This window comes from Anomalospiza imberbis, chromosome 1, assembly GCF_031753505.1.
Source record: "Anomalospiza imberbis isolate Cuckoo-Finch-1a 21T00152 chromosome 1, ASM3175350v1, whole genome shotgun sequence".
NCBI lineage: Eukaryota > Metazoa > Chordata > Aves > Passeriformes > Viduidae > Anomalospiza > Anomalospiza imberbis.
In genome coordinates, this window is record NC_089681.1 from 18,699,402 (window position 1) to 18,722,019 (window position 22,618).

The 22,618-nt window shown below is 36.1% G+C and overlaps 1 protein-coding gene across 1 annotated transcript in view; it reads left to right on the top strand.

Moving 5' to 3' along the window:
- Positions 1-7,631, top strand: part of ANGPT1 (angiopoietin 1) — a 155,504-nt gene extending 147,873 nt beyond the window's left edge. The window contains exon 9 of the mRNA XM_068182959.1: positions 6,378-7,631. Coding sequence (XP_068039060.1) covers positions 6,378-6,538 — 161 coding nt within the window. The 3' untranslated portion in view covers positions 6,539-7,631. The remainder of the gene's footprint in view (positions 1-6,377) is intronic.
- Positions 7,632-22,618: the final 14,987 nt, after the last annotated feature.

The following is a 22,618-nucleotide window of genomic DNA, read 5'->3' on the forward strand; positions in this document are numbered from 1 at the left end:
CATAACTACTATTCTCTCCTATATCGCATCCTTCTTCCCTAGAATGAGAAATTAAATACTGGGAGAATAATAGAGAAGCACCAACAGTGTATAGTGTGTGTCTTTCTTGTCTTTTAAAGAGCCATGCTATGCTACTTGACTCTATCTTTATGTGGATTTTAGGGAATGCCTTCAAAATTATGTGCATGAGCTGGATTCTTAACCCCTCTAAACTGTCATCATATTTAAATGTTTTAGCTGCTTTTTTGTGACTTGGAAAATTTAATCTAATCATGTTTGTTTTACTTTAAAGGAAGACAAATTATTCATTCAAATAAGTTCTTCATTGTTTTTAATATCTCAGGCCAGTAAACTGAAAAAAAAAGGTTATATATATGTATATCCTCATATTATTTCAAGCCTTAGTCTGAAGTGTGCCCCAATGAGCTACATACACAGCTTTTTTTTGCAAGAAACAACACTAAAAATGCAAAAACCTGTCACAAGAATAAACCTATGACTAGAAGTTCAAAATGCTTGGATTTCCAATACAGCCCTTAACATTTAACATCTCTGGATCAGATTCCTGGGCCAAATTCCCATTTGTTCTGCCAGATACCACCTGTCAGCTGAGCCCCAAATTGTTTGTGAAGTTGTTTTCAGTCACTGGAAAGTGACTTATGGTATCTTGGCTCACCAAGAAAGAGTTTTAAGGTGATTTTCTTTGTCTGGAATTGGCTGCAGTCTGAGGTGTTCACAAAGACATTTACCTTGCTTCAAGTGAGAAATGAGAATATTGCTAAAATTCTGATCCCTAAAATAATTTGACCAAGACTGGGAGGCTTTCTAGATGTGTTGCCAGGTTTGAAGCAACATAGAAGATTGAAATAAATAGTTTATTTTATTTTAGTGGAAGCAGAGTTCCATCCAACTGGAGTCTCCCGTCTCTGACAATAGTCAATACAGGCATAAGCACAATGCAAATAAATTATACCTCCCTTGAGTATTTTCTCATATCTTTTGAATCTCAGGAGCTTCCTGAGTCAGAGGAATATGTATTTAGTAAACACCTATCTATTGAGCCTCAATAGATTTCTCATCTATTAAGTCAGAGGCTGCTCAATGACTCCAAAAACATGTTGCATTCACTACCTGTTGTTTCACTGCTTTTTTCTCCAAGTGGTGAATTTTATGAATCTCTGGAAAGAAGGGTATGGAAGATTCATGTCATGATTTGGAGAGAAGTTTTTGGCTAAATATAGAAATCTGCCCATACACTCCAATCAGAAAAGCCACGGTTTTTCTTATATTCTCCTTGAAACAAAATATTTTAAAGAAAAATGGCGGGACACTTAAGATTATCCAAACCTGAACTCCTAGATATGCACCTATTTAGATAAAAAACCACATTTTTAAAATTTTTATTCATATTCCTGCTTTCATAAAGAAATTGCTCAGAAAGCACCATTAATGACGTACTATTGCCAAATATTTTTATTAAAAAATATAATCAAATGGTTAGAATATTATTTGGTGTTTTTGCTTGAAATATTCAAAATATTTAATTATACATATGATTATGCATAACTTTCAACAAAAATATTTATGGTATGTTTATCAGGGTTAAATATGGGCAACTGTAATACAGTGTTAGGAGATCTTCAGGGTGTGACTAACTTTTAATATATTAGAACATAGTCACCAGTCTGCAAGTTTCATGTTATTTTTACCTCATAAAAAGGTCCCTATAAAAGGGACTGCATTATCCAATAGATATGAAAAGCTGATGCCTTTTCTTCTTATATCCTAACAGCTAAATTCTAATTTAATCTTGGGATTGTCAAGTGGTAGTCTGGTCAATCCAATACTCTAAGGAATAAAAGAACATAGAAATTGCTTTCAGAGGTCATCTAGTCCCTTTCCAAGACAGATTCTTCTCTATCTGTTTGTGTCTTTCTATTAATTTTCAAGATTTCTATTGATTTAAAAATTTCTTTTCTCATGTCAAAATCTGTTACTGAGTTTGTCTACATTTAATATAAGAAAGCTTTGCATGTTGACTAACTAATTCTATAATAATTTAAATGCGTTCCATCCTGTCATAACCTCATTAGAAAGAATAGACACCATTCCTTTCCATTTCTTTGAAAGGTTTTTAGTTAATTTTAAATTGTTGACAATTTGTCTTTCAAATTCTGACTAAACAATTCTAAGTCTTTCCTGTTAAATTCACTCTTTTGGACTCTATTCCATGCTCCACTGAGAGATTGAGATGTCATCCGAAACCTCGACCAGAGAAATTACCAATGAAAAATCAAGCAGATCCTAAGCATTGCCATCTAATGACTTTAAACTACAGAATGTCAGAAACATTGAAATCTTTCCTAAAATGAATTTGTTTCTTTTGAACATTGAGTTGAATATTTTAATATTTTTGGATTCAAAATTTTTCTTATTGACTTTGTTGCCAAATGCACTAAACTTTATGGACAAACCCAGAGGGCTAGAAATAAATATTGGCTTTCCATAGGATCCATTTATTCTGTAAATCCATACAAATGTACTATTCAGACATATTTTAGATCTTATTGAATGGCCTGCCCTGATCCTGCTGCATTTGGAGACATTCAGTGTCCTCAGGAGGGAGAACTGAGGTGTAAGAGGAAAGCATCTTCCATCAAACATGCAGTGTTTAGACGCCTCTTATTTTAGAATGTAAAAGTCAACTAAGAACCTCCCATCAAACCTGAGCAATCATTGCAGTTCCCAGTGAGCACCAACCTTACAGTGCACTCATGAATTGATGAGCATTAGGTCACTAAAAAAGAATTTTACAAGCATACATGCTTAATTGCAGTTTATACAAGCCAAAAAAGCAAATCTGTTAGCTTTGGCATACAAAAGGCCTTTTTTAATATTGCTTTTGACAAAGAAGATTCTATCATGCAAAAATAATACTTGTCACTTCAGAAAACCACTAAAAAAGATGCTTGTGGTTTTATTCTTTTAATATTGTTACTCATTTGAGCAAAGCCCCTTTATTAGGTATTTTTGCAAGAATTTGTGGAAATTATTTCAATATACATTAATATTCAGTCAAAGATATAGTACAGTATAGATATAGTACAGTCTGGAGCTCAACTGTCTGAGATAGGCCGTTTAGGAATAGAAAATATATTTATTAATGAGGAGATGACACAAAATTTAATAATTTCCCTTTGGTTATAGTAACATGAACTAAAGACCAAAGAACAACCATATGCAATATGTGAACCTACTTTAACTGTTCCAGAAGAACAGCCGTCTACAGTGAGGATTCATTTCTATTTGTATAGCTGAACTTTCAAACAACTTATCTATGCATTATTTAGTTTATATTTTGTCTGGAAAATATATTTTATGACCTAGGGATTTTTCTTACAGAGATGGTAGAGCTGCTTGTACTATACAAGATATTAGAGGTGGGCTAACTTAAAAAATTGAATTTGCCTTCAGTTCAAATATGTAATTAACGACTCTGATCACAACAGCTCAAAGAAACTACCTCTCTTTATGAATAAAAACTCTCTTAAACGTCTCATGAAAGCCTTCTTTTTGCCACTTCACTTTAAATTCTTCCTTATATTATTATTTCTTACAATGCTCACTCTTCGTCGTCATGCCTGATTCAAATATCCCATGGAAATTGTTGCCAAAAGTTATCTCCAAAGTTAAAATTTTACTGCAGTTCAAAGATGACTTTATAATTATTTGGGAAAGCCATTACCTTGCAGAGAAACATAAACAAGATTAGTCATAAGAAAATCCTGGCTACTGAGGGTCTTTCCTTGGGTCAGGCTGTCTCACAGCTCTGGAGCTGTTTAATTTGGTGTTTTCTGCAGTGGCAGTGCTGCAGGTATATCTTTCAGAAACCTCTGGTTTATGATCCCTCATAGCTACCAGGAAAGTCACTGCTTGCATTCCTCTTTCCCTCAACATACAAAGCATCTGTAAAAAACTTTTCCTTTGCATCCATTCAAAGATGTGAGTTTCGGTGTTGAGACTTGAGACATGCAGTAGGAAGCCTTGTGATAATCTGAGGCCCTAAGGGGAGTGAAGACCTTTCAGAAGACTACAGGGGAGCATGGAGAGAAATAACTGTATGGAAGAAAAAAAAGCCACCATGAATCAAAAAAAAAAAAAAAAAAAAAAAAAAAAGACAGTGAGAAAGTAAACCCAAAGTTTTACTGCAATATTAAGATATTAGGAAACATCTTTAAAACATTCATCCATTCATTCTCACTAACAAGAACAGTACAATAGGAAAAAAAATAAGATCATTAAAACATATTTTGAAAGAAGTGCTTATTTAGAAGAAATCTATGATGAGAGGGTGGAGCAAGTCCTCACAAATGTTTTAAAAAATTATGTGTTTCTTTGGGTTATTCCAATTTTTACATTGATTTTGTGTGGCATCACTGAAAACCTTCACCCGAAAAAAGACCATTTATGCATCTATTTCTTTAAGATGAAATTGTAACTAGGTCAGCTCACCATGTCTTCATCCCAACACCATAAACAGAACCCAGCTGTATCTGAGTTCCAGCTTTGAAAAATGAGGATTAGGATTTCTCTGTTTAACTTTGTCTTAAATTTCTACAAGATTATACTCTGGTTACAGTAAAACATCAGCTGTACAGCTTTCCCTTTCTTTGGTTATTGCCCCCTTAGGCATAACATTGAAATCAAAGGGAGGACAGCTGTACCAAAGCAGAAAATTGTCAGAATTTATCTGGCATAAATTCATCCCTCAAGATTTCATTATGAAGTGTTACTTTAAAAAAAAAACCCAAAACACTAAGTACTTTTCAAAATCTTAAGAATTACAAGACTAGAAGCATAAAATATGTGGATCTGAATAGAAAGAACAGAGTAAGCACTGGTTCTGAGGGCTAAACACAATCAGTGCCATATTGATGGTAGTAGTAAACCGTAGATTAAAATACTTTCATGTAATGCTTTCATTATAGGTAGATAAAAGTCTAACCACTATATATGATGGAATTAGAGGATTCCCTGGGACATTGAACATTGTCTAAAAGGAGTTTGTCACAGTTTAATTCCTTTTCCAGAAGTCAAAGTAGAAAACACACAGGAAATTTTAAATTCTTCATTGTAGTCCACAGTGACACCTGCAGAATTCAGTATGCACTCACTGGATGATCAGTTTGCCATTACCAGTGCTACTAGAAAATGCTTCACAAGGGGTCCTGAGAAGATTGCAATGCTGTGGTGTGCAGGCTAAAATACCTTTTTTTTAAATTAAAGTAGCATTTAACTAACAAAAGCAAAAGATCACTACCTGACCTTTATGATCTTATTTGCCTCATGACACAAGTGTTCAATACAACCATATTCCATGGAAAGATGCATAAAAACTGTGCTAAAGATTTACAAAATTATAGGTTTCACTATGAAAAATGTCCCAACAGAAATCCTTCTGACAAATAGAACTCCTAGCCACAGATGTTAATACATTTTTTATATTGAGGGTATTTGCTTTTTGCAGTCTGGGAATTCTTTCTGCCTTTCTCAGTCTGAACTAAGCATCTTTCTCTTACTATACATAGATACTCTGCATGGTGTTGGAGAGAAAATTCTATTCCCATCAAGGTATCCAGCAAAACTCCCAGTACTTTCAGTAGAATCTGCATATCACCTAGTTTGTATTTGTCGGTTTGTGTTCTGTAGTCTGGTGTTGCCAAGTTTCATGTTATTAGGAAATTTTCTTAAAACTCTAGGTCCCATGGCAATCTAAAATTCACCTTAACAAGAAAAGATCTTGGAGACATAAACAAGAGAGTGCACTGATTAATTTCATCTTAAAGCAAGAATTTAAAATAGGGCAAAGCAGTACCACAATTCTCATCATTCAGTTGCTAACATCTATTGTGGAAACAAAAGTAACTGAGCAGCAAACAATCACAGTTAAAGCAGTAGAAAAGGGCTGGTAAATAAAATCAAATCATGCTTATACTCAAAATAACAGGTGAAATGATTCAAAATAGTTTTGAATTATGGTCTTTTTCTGCGGTTTAAATGAAAAACACGATACTGTCTAAATATGAAAACCACTTCATTTGTCTTTCATGTTCTTGCTTTTACTCCACATTCTGCATATAAAGCTAGAACACATTGGGATGTAATGAGTTTTGCAATTCTGTAAATACATGTGTGTGTTTTCCAGCACTGCTGACTATAGAGCAGCACAAAAGAGCAAAAAAAAGGAAAATATGAAAATACTACACCAGCACTATTAATGAGCTATTTGCCAGAATTTCCTAATCTGCTAAACCTAATACAACAAAGTAAATTATTCAGTGCACTTGCAGTTTAATATTTTGTCTTACCGGTTTCAGGGTGGTGGTTTGATGCCTGTGGCCCCTCCAATCTCAATGGGATGTTCTACACAGCTGGACAAAACCACGGGAAGCTCAATGGCATCAAATGGCATTACTTCAAAGGCCCCAGCTACTCCTTGCGCTCCACCACCATGATGATCCGGCCTTTGGACTTCTGAAGGAATTTCGCAGTGGACCCAGGAGAAGCCAAGCTGGCACCGCCCTCAGCAGCAGCACTGTCACAGTCTGAAGGTAAAAGGCTAAGGGCTTCTCGAAAGCAGCGTGTAGGGATGATGGAAAGTCGCTTCGCTGTCACTCCATAACCTGCAAACACTTCCCAACAGTCACCCCATATTTTGATTACTGCGGGGAGCTTGGTTTAGAAGAAGGTGGCTGAAATGTTTTTCCAAAAAACTGGATTTGGCTATTCTGCACAAACTTGGTGCTTGCCAGTGGATGTCTTTTATTTTTTTTTTTTTTTTTAAATTCAGCAACAGGATCAGAATTTGAAGAACTGGAACATATCAACCATGGTCTATTGAGTAGAATCTTATTCTGCAGTGAAATGCCAACACTATACCCATGAAAATGGATTACAGAGACACTTTTATTAAAACTTGTCTTAAAACATCCAAGGTGACCACTCCAAATATTGTTTTTCTTAATGAACTGAATTTGAATAGTGGATGGATTTATGTGAATCCCAGAGTCAAATTATTTGTGCAAATAAAATTTTTCATTAAATACTTTAAGGACAGGTTTCTAATAAACTGAGTCAAACATATGAATAATTATAAGGATAATAAGCATAAATTCCTCAGTTGCTCTGTAGAGGTAAATCAGGTAATTGGCATAATCCCTGAGCTAGGATTTATAGTGTGATAACAAAAGTAGCTGTGTTTTTAGGTTTTTCCTTTCTTTCATTAAAAGCAGTCTGAATGTCATGTAGAATAATTAATGGAAGGCTTAAAGAATGTGAAATATTATCCAAGAGAAAATACAGGATTTTGCATGGAATTTTTCCATCAAAAGAACATAGGAAGGCAAACTGTTAGGGTATAAAAAATTACATAAATGCATAGCTTAAGGCAATGGATTAATTTTGCAGTATCCTTGCATGTGCGCAATTTATCCTTAATTATTTTACTTTTTTATTACATTTTTTGTGAATATCAGAAGCATGCCAGTTCTACACAGTACTTAGGCTACAGCTATAAAAAATACTCATCAGAACTGTATAAAAAATAAAGAATTGTGAGCTTGTAAATATCATATATTTCCTGCAACAGTTGTTTATTTTGTACAGGCAACCCTGAACCCACGCAAAGGGTGAAAAGCCTCAAAGGATATAAATATTAAAGAACTTTAGGTGACTGCTTACAGGTTGCTAACAAGTAATTTTGTTCTATTAAAATGCTGCAGAAGTATGGGACTATTGGAAAAGATAAAAGTCTTCTAATAACAAGCAATAAAGTAATGGGTGGCCTATGAGGGTACAGAGACAACTCTTTCCATTTGCAGCCCTTTTGATTAAGTCATATGAATGAAGTCCATTTAGGAAAGTAGTTCACAGTCATTCTACTAGAAATGAAATGAAAAAGTTTACCCTACTCCCACTGAAATAAAAAGTAATGCTCTCATCAATTAAATTGGGACCAACATGGCACATAGAATCTGCACATGGTGAGGTGTTTACTCATCTCTTTGTTGCTTTGTTCCATTTAATAATTTTTTTAAGAGTAGAGATTACTCTTTTGTCCCCTTACTTTTTTCTTTTTTTTTTTTTTAATTTAGCAGTTTATTTCTATGGAATAGAGAAAAACATACTTGGACATTTTTAAACATCTCTTCCTAAAGATCACAAGGTTATAATACCACTGAGGGCTATTGTAGCCCCTTAGGGTTCTTAGATTTTGTTACAATTTGATGATGGTTTCATTTTAAGTGGGAAGATTTTTTTTTTGTGTGTAGTTGTATATATTTATATATATATTTGAAATAATCTTGACTAAGGGTTAATTTGAAATTTTCTGCTGAATAAGTTACCAAACTACTCTTTATGTAGCACTTTCTTCACAGATATGTTTTGTCCCAGTTTCAGCAGGTTTTTTTAATGGTGTCCATTAATGTGCAAAATATGCAGTCTATTTTCCACCACATTCTCAAAAGATTTTTGCAGGTCTCCAAGTTAAAAATGCCATTTTTGCAGATCCTATTGCAAAAGGCAAAACACATTTAAAACTAAAAGCATGATATTTACTGTTTATTTATCTGGGTTTGAAAAAAAATGTGGATTTGGTTTCCTATCATTTATAATAAAGTGTTTTAAAAAATTGTGGAATATATGATTTTGCTTTGCTCTAAATATAACTTTCTGTGACAGGCTCATAACAGGCTAATAACATTTCAAACTATGTCTCCATGTAAGAAATTGTAACAAGCTTAGACGGACTGTAGGAAGGGAGGAACTCTAATTCAAGTTTATCCAGTAATTATTACTTCTAACTTTTCATATATATACTCCAATATTTTTTATTGAGTTTCCTTGATTAAAATCATGGGACTATATTTCTTATCTTTGGTTCAAATTGTACAACTCTCTATCAGTCCTTAAAACACAAGATTTCTTTTATTCAACAGACAAGACGAAAACTGAAGTGTGATGTTTTCCTTGCCTTATGATGTGTTCTTCTGTCATCCATTCAATCATGTGTGGCAGTGACAAATCTCTGCTGATCTCTTACCCAGGAATTCCTTCTGCTCCATTTGTATGCCTTTTAACACTACAGTGATCAGGTTTAGCGTCTCTTTGTAGCCAATTTATCCTCATTTTCTCAGGAATTTTTTCTTAATTGACTTGTTATGTTCCTTCGAGGAAACACAGCTTTTCAAATCAACACTAAAGGTGCAAGGAACTATAGACATAAAAGCACATTTTGCTCCTAAAGTTGGATGAATATGTACTGCATAAATTGAAGTGTTGCAATTCCTAAAAATGCTGGGTTTGGAGTTGATTTATTTTAAAATCCTACTTGCCTTGACAGATAGTAAGAAAATAGTCATTGGTCAGTCATAATAGTAACTTTACTATTTACCCTTCACAGATAATTTCCTGATTTATAAAACAAGAATACACAAAATTTTGACAAACTAATAGATATGTTTTCCAAAGCATATTGATCCTCAATTTTTAATATCTTTTGAGGCTGGAAATGTTACTTAAATGCACACTTTCCTAAGTGCCCTAGCATGTAGTACTGACCTATTAAGTAGGTAAATCATCCACATTTATAGTCATTTGTACAACTGTGTCCCAAGATAAAGTTCCTTAAAAAATCCTTCCAGCTATAAAAACAACTTTTTTCTCTGCAGAGTTGAAGCTCAAACCACAGCTCTGACCATGCCTCAAATAATCTCATTTGGGATTGGCACGGTTTCCCCTTCTCCTCTGGGAAGAACAAAACTGAAATAGCAATCACACAAGAGCTTAATTCTCTAGGTAGAATCAAGCATAATTTACAGCCAGACTGTGCTGCAGTTGTGCCAAAAAGCATTCCTACCTACCAGCTTTTACATGGGCTGGACAGCTTGAGGAGAGAGGCTCTAACCCTGAATACAGCTTGCTGCTGCTGCTGCTGCTCTGACTCTCAGCTGTGGTGTGCACGCAGACACACACACAAATCCATACTTCCAGAGAAAACTTGACACAGGCAATCAAAATGATCTTGCTTAAATTTTAACTAAAGGAGCTATAATCTCGGGTAAAAAAAAAAAAAATTAAAGAAGCCTTTGTCAAGCAGCAAGAGCAGGAAGGAGAAAGACAGTGTTATGGGACTGTAATGAAGAGTGGGAAAAGACAGACAGAAAAGAGTTGAAAGGAAGGGATTACCTGTAAGACACAGCAGCTTAATGTTTACTGTGCCATGACTATCACACATTTGGGAGCTCCATTGTCCTCTAGGAGTGTCCACATCCCCTCTGCCTGGCTCTTGCTTATATGAGTAGAATTCTATGAATATTATCTCTATTTATATGCTCTGAGTGGTTTGTTTGTCTGTATGTTTTTATAATCTTTGCACAGGGACCAATTTAGTATGGATTTTTGAGAAAACATGCTGCTTATGGTTATGTCAAGTTAGCTGTGTAGCAAGTCCTGTAAAAATGAAAAAGTTCCTTTAGAAAATATTGTGTTCTGCTGTGTGACTTCTAAGTACTGATGATGAAATTGAACCTATGCTCGTCCAAAATCTTGTGAAATTAGAGACTTTTTTCTTCCACTAGATAAAATTTCTAATGCCCAGTGCAGTTTTCTGAGCCAGTGAGTTCAATTAAAGAACATTAAAGAGTGGATATATACTGTAAATATGACCCCCAAAAGATATATTAAAGTGCATCAAGGCCTAAACAGCAGTCCTGTGTTTTGATAGAAAGAATCTTGAGCTCTGAAGTGTTACCATAAATTTTCCTTCTCTTCTTACACTTCTCACCTTGCTCCCACTTTAGTAGTGCCCCATGACTACTTTTAAACGGCTGGCAGTGTTTGCCTTTTGCTGCGTGGAAGGAGTCACAGGAGGCAGGGACCACATTTAACAGATCTGCAGATGCATGTGCTCACAACCACACCACCGCCTGTGGGGACAGCAAAGTCGCTCCCCACCAAACCACGGGTAAAGAACCTTTCTTGACACTTGTCATTTGCTCTGCAAGGTTGTGAAGTGAAAAATAAGGCACACAGAAGTCCTTCTTTCCACTTAAACAGGAAGCAGATGCTTTGCTAGGTCAGCCCTGAAAGGGACACCAGAGGAGTAACTCAAAGGCAGCTTCTTGAACAAAGTGGAAATGGAAGGGGAAAAAAATATCAAACAAGGTAAAAAAATGGAGAATCTTGATACACTAAAGTGGGTAAGAAAGAGTTGAGTAAGAAAAATGTGTATTACAGAACAAGAAAACTAAGAGTACAAAGGAATCATATTAGGAAGCTGAAGAAGGCAAGATAGCAAAAAAAGGCAGTCAGTCTGACAAAAAGAATATAGCAAAATGGCCAAGATGAAAGCACTGGATAAAAAAAATTGAAGAAGAATTCAGCAGAAGAATCTGTTAACACATTTATTAGAGCACAATTAGTATCCAATTAATTTTCCAAAGCTTAAAAGGAATAGTATCACCCTTTTACTTTCTGCTTTTATTTATTGTTTACAATGTAATGGAGGTACATTGGTAAAATCTAAAGCAATACTAAAAAACCAGTTCCTTCATAGATGAATTGTTGCTAGCATGCTGCCTGAAAAACAGTTCATGCTTTTAGCATGAGACACAAATCCACCAGTAGAACAATCAACTTTAGATAATATTTACTCTTCCACTAAAAGATGTGAATCTCCATCCTTTTGCAACCCACTTATATTTAGAATCATTGTCTACTCTAAAGAAAACTGCACATCTCTGGCCTGATCTCATTCAGCTGCATTGTCAAACCACTGACTTATTCTGAGTAATGGAGCAGAACTCCTGCATGTTTTTACTCCTGTTCCTTTGAAGGAAATTTTTCTTTCCTTTTTTCTTTTTTTTTTTTTTTTTTAATTTAAACACTTTGAGTTTAGAGCTCATATTTCATCCACCAGAGATACTTATTTAATCTCTTTGATAGCTTCACTTAGTGCTGTTTCTTCTGTAAAACCCCCAGGCAAAATTCTCCTGAATTACTGCAATGGTTCTTGTCGCCATCTTCTGCTCTGCCTTCACGGGGAGTACCACACAGCCAGGAAACAACCCTGTCCTTTTTGAGGGGTTTCATTCAGTCCTTCCAGGAAATCTGGAACTCCTGGGAGCATCTCAGTGCAGATCCTGGGGCCCACAAATCCTGGTCCTGGGTCCCACAAATACCTGTGACCAACAGCTGCCCACTGGCCTGTCACACCAGGGCTATCTGTACCTTCATCCAGGTAATGGGGGCATCCTCAAGCTCCTCCCCCCACCCCCCTGTTTCCCTCCTAGCTGTTTCTCTTGGAATCCCTTTCTGTCCCAGAGCAGAGAGAAGCATGGCCCAGCAGCCACCAGGACAGCTGTTCCCTTGGGATAATGTCTCTGCACACCTACCTGCAGGCTGTGCACACTTTAAAGCGGCACTTCTGGAGGGACTTAAGAATGCCCGGTCACAAGACAAAGACGATGCAAATACATCTCAACATCTTTTTAGAAGTACAGTGGCATCAGCCAAAGGCTTTTCCACTAATTTATTCTGTTTATTAGATTAAGGAGCCTATGCTAGTTTTACTACAGGAGCAGACAGTTTTCTAAACACATAGGTGAAGATGTGTCCAATATCCCTCGGTTTCAGCATGTTACAAAATCTTTGGCATAGTCTGGAGTTTTCAAGGCTTTGGGAAAAGACAGTAATAAATATACCAGACTTTGTCTGGCAAAAAAAAAAAGTTTATAAGGAAGAGCAGTTTTACCCAAAACTATGTGAAATACAGAGATAGAAAATTTATATGTGTGACTGTGAATATGGGTTTATGAATGGAGATTTAGGCAGGAACCAACAGCTTCTCACAGCTTCTTTTTGAATGAATGACTTTTGAAAATTCTCTTGACATCTGCTTCTCCTGAATTGTCTTTCCAGACTCTGTGAGCTACCTCACAGTCCAGAGAAAAGATCAAAAAATCTGCCTCAGTTTGATATAATATAAAATAGATTAAGTGCAAGTATATATAAAATGTTGGAAATCAAATATTTATAGGGTGACTAACCTGTTCAGGTTAAGATTTTTTTCATGTAAGTACTAAGAGAGTAAAAAATTAAAAAATGCTTATATTTTCAGTGCACTTAGATATAGTATAAATATATAAAACATATACTTTGAGTAGTCACTGGATGTGTGGAGAAAATTATAAAGAACACTCATTCTGGAACAAGGCAAGCTATCCTGTCATCTTAGCTCGCTCAGAGATGCAGGGAAGCCCTTATCCCTGAAGCTTCTGCTGTCTGCTGCCACCTGTGGTTGGAAAAGAAGCTTTTCCAAAGATGAATTCATCACCAGAATCAACTAAACATGCAATGAGAGAGCTAAGAAAAGGAAACAGAAGGGACCAATAGAAATGGTCAGGATGTCCAGCATAAATGCCATAATTAAACCTATATTTAGGTACATGTTTTCAGTTTTAAAAATATTGAACTCCCACTGAATTCAGTTTATTCCAAGTGGATTAAAAATACACTGCTTTTTAAGCAGTGTAGACCCTCCCTAAAGAAAATAACTACATGTAGAGAGTAAAAAGTTGCTCAAAAAACTATGGGTGATGGAGAAAGGGGAATAACATGAAGCCATTCTAAAAATGTGTGTTGCAGTTACTACATTTTCACTAGACCAGAGTTACGTATATAGAGCACACCCATCAAGAGCCTAAGGAAGAAGCAAAAAACAGGAAGCCATAGTTCAAGATGGCAACTGAACTATAATTGAAAAAACCTACATTAAAATAGTCTTCAAGAAAAATTCTCAGCAGTTGTAAAGGTGAAAATCCAAATTCTTCTTTGAATCTAAATTTAACCAATTTATGCACAATGAGTTATCCTGGATGAAACCTGAAAGATTTCAGTTATCCTGAAACCTCTCTCATAGGTTTTATATCATGCTTCAAGAATCACATTTCAATAGGGTTTTTGATTAATGAAGACTAATTAATTGGGAAATTAAAATATGTACTTGTAATTTTATATTTTTAACTCTCCTACTAGTCTGCTCATTTCAATGTCTTTATTTATCCTGGAGTCATATTCAGCAATGGAAAAGATACTTTGTCTTTTCAAGAGTTCAAAAATTCCTTTTTTCATCCTAAGCTCAATAGAGTGATATTTGCCATGGGATGGTCCAAATTAACATCTTCAGAGCAGCCCAAACTGCTAATCCTGTTGCCATACATAAACTATCTCATTTTGTTGACCTTTCACTTTCTAGTGCTCAAACCAGAGTCGCACAGAGTTTAGGATTGACAGGTCACAAGGCCACAGATAACCTTAGATATTAGCAGGATTTCATGTCATTTCTTACAGAAACCAGGAGTAAACCACTATTTAGAAAGCTGGAGAAACCCATTTGTTTGTGTGCTCTTGTCCTCTGAGTTTCAAAGGCAACCAACTTAGCATCTCTGAACAAATAAAAATGAATACAGATGAAAGAAAACCAGAAGCAATTTGGTTACCCACTGGACTCAAGGATGACAGACAAACAACCATTCCATGGCTGCCCCAGAGGTGCTCCAGCTCCACAGGCAGGTTTGATGGTGCCTGAGGAACAGCATGGAGGAGCTGGCAGTGTGTAACACAAGCAGAGAAATTTCAACCTCATAACCTTGGCTGTTAAGAAACATAGGATTACAGAATAGATATCCTTAGAAAAGCAGCCTTTTGAATAGTGGTTTAATGGCTGAAAGGAAATTTTTCACAGCAGCTGGGCCCTGGGCCTGTGGTTCAGTTCTCACCTGCTCTGCAGATGACCTGGAAGCTTGGAGGCTTATGGAAAATGAGACTTGCCAAATATCCTTCCTGCCATCTTGTTTGGGTCAGATGAAGTTCTGGCCATGAAGGAGCTCAGATACCACATCCCATGCTAACAAAAACAACCCTTCCCAGGGTTATCACTATTATGCACTGCTGAGGCCCAAATCCGCATCATTATTTCACATTCTTCTAGACAGAATTCTTCTAGACATTTCCACTTATGAGTTAGACACTGAAATGTTTTGCAGATGTGGTTCTAGCAGATCAGTTTGTTGACACTAAACAAACCTCACTGCTACTCAGTTGTGGAGAGCCCATTTTTACTTAATGCCTCAGATTTCTTAAATGGGATATTTTCCAGTTGGCTACACTATGAGGAGCACATCCAGGACCCAGCACTTTCAGAGCATGTCACATCTAGTGAATAAGAGAAAATGAATGCTCTCATGACAAACAGTCCTACTCCTACTAAACAAAAGGCAAGCTAGAAAACAAAGTCATTGTTCTTTTCAAACTACTGACACTTGTGCAGTGCATGCACAGCCAATCTACTTTAATGGTTCAGAACTGCCTCCTGGCCATACCTTTTCTTCAGATTTTTGCACTTTGACTCTCGATGTCTTTAGCTCCTGGAACTTTGGGACAGATTCAGGAGCTATCAAAATGAATTTTGAATTTGTGGCCTTTAATCTGGAACATAATGTAAATAAAACCAAACCAAAACAGAATCAAACATTCTTCTTTCTTAACAAAAATGAAGTCAAGGAATGCTAGTTGGCATTATTTCTTTCTGTATTCACTTTTTTTAGAAACAACACTCAACAGGGATTTACACAAAATAGCAAGGCAGGGAAAACAGATTTTGTAGTCCATGAGATTTCTGCATTTTCAATGGGAGCATGGAGAAACTCTGTTTATCCATGCACCTGACTGAGCCTCTTGCTGGCATCACAAATCACTATATTAAACTGCTATCCAGGAAAGAACATGAGTAACAACATACCAAGCATGTCAAAACACAGAATGGATTATCAAACATATCTAATTTGTAAGAGAAATCTTTATTGCTCAGTGAGTGAATTATGAGATTAGTGTCATGGAAGTGATAAGCCTGGTATTCCACCAGGAAATACCAGGTTACCCTGTGCATCCCAAAGTATTTGTCTCCAGACAGTGCTCTCCACATTGTTATCAGAAACAACGATTGCACAATAAGCAGCTCCAATAAGCAGCCAGCAGGACCCTGCCAAAATGAAATGTCCTGTTTGGTACTGTAAAATAAACTTCACTGACAAAGGTAAGATTTCACCTTCCTTCTTCCATAAAGGCCACATCCCCAAAGGAGCCTTTTCTACTCTTTTCATCTTTCCTGGTTTGCATTGCTCAGGTTTAAACTGAAGTTTCCCTAGGTTGTACTTATTTTTTTTTTCTTCTTTCTGTAAGGTGCAAATGAAATGGTTTCAAATATTAGCATAGGCATGTTTCTGAAACGGCTCCATTCATACAGAACCTACCAACAGTCCTGTTGAAATTAATAATTTTGAAGGTTTTTTATTGTTCCTTCATATGACACCTATGAAAAGGAACTAGAAATTTAGCTAGATACGTGTGCAGTTGCACTACTGGGACAGTTAAGTAGGTGCCACACAAAGGCCTCTCAAGGACTGAGCTGTCCTTTTCAGACTTCATGCCTATACATCATGGAGCTAGAAGAAAACAGCACAAAGCCTCTTCTTTCCTTTTTTCAGTTTGCTGTGAGTGGCTGGGCTCTAGGAACCTCCTATGTGCACTGGCAAGAAGGTGTAGGTCGATAAGGCAGATTGAAAGGCTTCTTCTGGGGAAAAAGAAAAAATTAAGCATTCTCTCTCTAAAAGTCATGCAACTGGTTTTCAGTCACTTGGAAAGACTGGTGGACACTTCAGCATCCAGAAGCATCTGGGTGGCTTGAAGATGGCTGTGGAGGGCACTTGTTGCCTGTGCAGTCTGGTCAGGACTCTTGCTTATCTTCAAAAGAAGTCTTCTGGTGTCAGTCAGTTTTTGCTTTGCTCAAGTTGGACTATTGCCATAATTCCAAGATCAGACCCTTTGTGGGATGATGTCCTGTCACTAACAGCATTGTTGGTGATTAAGGGTGTAAGAGCTGTCTTTGCAGAACAGTCAGTGCCTGGGCTATTCTCAGCCAGGACCTTGCTTATTCTATATTGGCTGCAGTACATGAACTATCCAGAAAACTGATGGGCAATTTCTCAAAAACAGTATAAATCCAAAGACTTTCTCATATTTCACAGCATATGAACTTTGGAACACCATACACTATTTTCCAGTGGAAATTTTCTGCTGAGTTGTGCTCCATCCTAATTTTATTTTAGATTTCTTTATTTTACTTTTATATCCAGGTGAGACACAAAAGCTGAAAAATGAGAACCCGTCTGTGTTTAATGTTGGAAAAAGAAAAAGAACCAGCAGGCTGAGGAAATATTGGGAAATTACCACTGAGATATTCTTACTGATCTGGATAAACAGAGTTGAGGAAAAGGAGAAAACTTAGCAATTAAAAAGGCATAAAAGTATGTCTGAGAGTGCAGGCCTCTAAGGTCATCACAGAGGTCCCATCACACAGCCTACTAGAAACAGTGGGAAAAGATGGAGCAAGATCACCCCAGAGACAAAGTTAAAAATAATGGTATGGCATTGGTGATTCTCAGTCAAAGAAAAGATTAAAAAAATAACTAACATGTTGTTTGTCTTTGAGTGACTGTCTCACTAAGGTGTGAAAAAGTGAAGGAAGAATGGGGCATGATCAGACTCTGAAGTCTTGGTCAGTTTTGTGGTCCACTGATTACTACAAGCTGGACAGTCACTTCATTTGCTTCTGACAGAGCTTCGCAATTTGTGGTCACTGGCCCCCGTGCTCCCTTGAAAGCTCCTTCACAAACACAGAGACTTGAAAGGAGAAGCAGTAATTCAGGAAGTCTCTTAACACAGCAGGGTTACATTTGCAATATGGAAGGGTTAGGATTGAGAACCAAAGTAGTTTAATTCTATTTTCAAAAATCAGTACCTAACATAGGATTATCTTTAATGACAGACATGGAGGTGTCAAAGGACTGTGTCAGGTTTCAGACCTTTCCATAGCTTAAATTCCTGTGTTTAATCAAAGGTTAATTGAATCATTGCTGTAGAAGAGTTACCTCAATGCAGTGGTGTTGTGGGTGGCCTACAGTAAGTAATACCATATTCAGGCTGCAGTCTCCTACATGCAAAAATATTTCCCGTGCATGTCTCTGTGTACAGAAAATACATGTGACAGAATATACAGACTCTTTCTCAGGGCAGTGCAAAATATTTCTGATTTACATTATTTCTTAACTGGTTTATTCCTTAGCAGAATAACTTGATTTTTTTTTTGGTTGTGACTCCTCTAAAATCATTTCCTATCAATGTGCATAAAATGAAGTAATAGCACTTAGCTTTCTTTAATTCTTGAGTGGCAGAACTCATATCAGCAGAATTTAAATAATTTTGTAAAGCTGCATTTTCTTATTTTTCCTGCACAGCATATTACTTATAGAATAATACAGGAATTAATCTTCTATGAACTGATAGTTTATTGGTTTGGCAATACTCAGCATATATACATGAACTAGGGCATAAAATATAAATTTATTCATATCCTGCAGTTGAAATTTCTATGTTATTTTTTTCCATCTCTAGTAACTAGTAGTGCAAATAATTTCTGTGAAAAGAATAGTATGTCTGCAGAATCCACGGCTATCCTTTGTGTTCTTATGGAACTTTGTACGAAGTTTTGAAAAATATCTCCTTTGTTCTTGATATGGTAACTTTACTGTTGCTCAGTTTGTTTGATTTTAACACCTGGAATGTTAATGAATTACACTGATAAGCTTTCTCCAAAATATTCTTCTTGATGAAATTTATATTTTCTTACTTTACAGAGCTTAGTTAATTATATAAAAAATTTCTATGATATAACCTATAAAGGCTTGATGTATCTGACACTTATTCTAGATTTTTTTGGGTAATATTTCCAAGTCTAAAAAGGTGAACGTCATTAACTGAGCTGTTTTAAGAAAATTTACCCAAAAACCTTTCCACTACAACCAAATATCAAAAATATGCTGATCTATTTCTACAATATGTGTTTTTTCACAGAAGATTTGCTATTAAAAAGAAATATTCAGGGAAGGGGTATTTCTTAGAAATAATTTTGGCTCCATTGAAAACCTCAGAATGAAGGGTGTGGGTTTCCAATGATAGATCCACATATTTTGGTACTATGTTGGAAAAATTCTACTTTTTTATAGACTCTTCCCTTTCCACCCCCAAAGTTCCCTAAGGAAACCAATAGTTAAATGCAAATAAGAAACAATAATTATTGGTTTCCTGAAAAGGAAATTGTGGGAAATTTTGAAATTTCTGCTCTTTCCCTCTCTATTTTAGGTAGTTTAAAAGAATGATTAAATGCCTGAAAGCATTTTCCTAATTACTTCCTCTGTAATACAAGGATAACTATTTGAGCTCTTCTAGAAACACAACTGTATAAGGAAATAAGTGATAAGTTGAAAATAGGAAGTATCCCTTCAAGTGTGACCAAGTGTTTTGTACAGAATTTAATGGAAAAAATGAGTATTTTTTTGATTATGTGTATTTTTCAGTAACATCCAAAGGAAAAACAGTGCTTGTCTCAAGCACCTCCTAAGATAACACAGGACTTGAAAGCCATCCTAATTTATGTAAGCCATAAACTGGCAGTCAACTTCCTACTCATCATCCAGAAACTCTCAAAATAACATGGCGAAATATAAGAAGTAGCAGGAATCCTTTCCCACTTCCAGGTGGTGCAAGAAATCTTTCCGTATGTCTCTTTTTTTTTTTTTTTTTTTTTTCTTTCTTTTTTTTTTTTTTTTTTCTTTTGGAGTCTGGCTTGATTCCAAACTCACCTTCAATCAAGCACCCACATGGAAATAAAATTTTTCATAATTAGGAAAGCGCAAGTTTCATGATAACCTCACAAAAATCTGCCCTTTCATTCAATGAGAAAAGGAGATCCATTCCACAAAACAGAGTTGTGGCGCTCTGTGTGGTCTAGATAGTTCACTGAATTTCTTACCAGTTTTGGTCAAACATAAGGTCAGCCCTTGGATGGGTGAGTGGAGAGCAGTGAAATCTGCTGGGCACCAAGAGCTATGTAAATGGACTGCCCAGCTAAGGCAGCCTGTCTCCATGCTGGATACACAAGGACATTAAGAGAAGGAGAAACCTGCATCTGCTCTGTGTTTATAGACAGGCATAAAATGATTATTGCAAGACTTGTAGATAATATGATCCAATGTGGATACAAACCTCTGGAGTATCCAAGGAATTCATTTTAGTTTTGAGAAGGCTTTGATCTGTCAACATTGACATTTTCTGCCCTAAATAACAATTAAGCCATTAGAGCAGTGTGACTGAAGCCAAGTTTTCCGTAGATTCCCACCACACAGCAATAGATGTCAGATTGTAACACAGGATAATTCATAAAACAAAGAAATAATCCAAATTTTGGTCATCAAAAAAACCCCTAATATAAAATCTAATCCAAAAATGACATCTGCAGTTTTAAGCAAAGTGCTGTTACTTGAGTGATTAGATATCATGTTTGACCGTAAAGAATTCATGGCTTGCCTTTATTCCAAAAACTATCTAAACTGTGAATTTTTATTAGTGATTTGTCCAGCGTTTTAGACTGCAGTAGAAGTAATAATATGTGTCAATAATTTGTTACTTTAGACTCCTTGCCCCAGAAATCTGGTTTCAATTCCATCTGGACTAACATCTACTTCTAACAAGCTTAGATATTTCAACATATCCAAAGCCAAAAAAACAAGTCTAAATCAAGCTAAATCAAAAATCTGGGGAACATTTCAATGGCTGAATTGGAAATAAGAATGATTAGCAGTCACAATGTCAATGGTAAAACTTAGAAAATAGCTATTGAACATAGGAATGTACCGCTTGATTTTGTGTCTTCATCAGTGGGAGCGAGCTTCAGTGAGATTTCACAATGACCAAGATTAAGGCTGGTGCTGAGGAGGACAACTTCCACAGCAGCTGCAGGGCTCACCTGAAACCCCCAGGGAAGCCTTGTGCTGCTCCCATGCGGCCCTGCTGGCACACACCAAACCCAGTCTGCACCATCAGGGAGCAAAAATACTCTGGGCTTCTCATTTGTGTCTCATGGTAAGACTTGTACTCATTTGACTTGTGGGAGACACTTTATGCAAAAAAGCCCAAAAGTCTGTGAGACAGAGCTAGGATTAATTTTCATGGTTATGTCTTGACAGTAGTTAGAGAAGGAAAAAAAAATCTCTTTTTTAAATCTTTTATTCTATACTATAACACAAATTTCATTTTTACATAAAGGCAAGGGACATTTTGTGATATGTTGCCCCATTTTCTTTACGTGAGAACAGCAGGCTTAATCTTCTCTTATGAGCAGAGATTTCATTGCAGAAATTTAAAAAATACTGAAGATGCAACCACTATTTGTGGATGTCCTTTTGTATTTTTTTTCATTTCAAACCTGAAATTGTTTAAATGTACAGGTTAAAGTCATCCCATCACATATATTTATCACTCCTACAGTAACAAACTCTGGTATTTCCAATATATACAGGGCTCTTGAACTTTATTGAATAACTTGGGATATATTTATTTTGAGAATTTAGCTATTACTTTGACTTACTGTAATCTGCTGTCACTCAAAATAATTTACCCTTGATCTGATTTGATTGTTAAAGCTCTTTGCTTAAGATATGTTGGAAAGCTTTCATTTGACATGTGTTCATTTTGTTAACTGACTCTTCTGCCTAATCCATGCAATCTGGGAATTTTATGGTGATCATGAAATCTCAACAGTCATCCAAGTTGCAAAGTTTACAGTTCCTGAAATAATTCTTCTTGGAACAGTAACTTCAGTATTCTCTGAAGATGGCTTCTCTTTGTATGCTCATCTAATAATCTTTTCTGAATATATATTTGACCACTGGCAGTCAAAAAGAAATCAGTCAATCCTGGTAGATCTGCTGTAAATTGATGCAGTAAACCAAAACCAAAACCATTAATTTTAAGTGATTCTAACTTTAAACGTACTTACACGTGAACTTTGCAAAGAAATTCTAAGCCTGTACTAAGCATTGTCCATGCCACAAACTAAGCAAAGCAAGCTAAAGTTCCATTTCTGTAGTGGACTAGAGACACACAGTGCTCTGCTGAGTCTCCCAGACAGCAGAATATAGTTTAGAGAAATTTTAAAATGCTTCCATGTTCCTTTTGCTATCTGTTTCTTTTGCATTTCTCTTAGTCTTAATACTGCAGAAATGGGAGCATTCAGGAGTATTTTTTTCATTGTGTCCAATCCTACAATATATGAGAAATTCTAAATGCAAAGTTTAAGTCTGACAATCGTTTAAAAACATTAATTCAAAGGAGTTTAAGAAACAACTTGAATTTCATTAGTCAGTTTCACTTGTCCTTGAATCAGAGAACATTAATCTCACCAGTTTTAAGTTCTAGAATGCTTACATGATCAAAATACCTGAACAACCACAGTGCAAATACTGTGGTTTTTGTTTGCTACTTTAGCAAATCAACCCGCACCTCTGTAGTAATAATATCCTCCAGGAATTCCAACCAGCTGAAGCATGATCTCCACTTCCTGAGAACATGTGGCCATTCTCAGGCTGTCAATTTTTCCAAG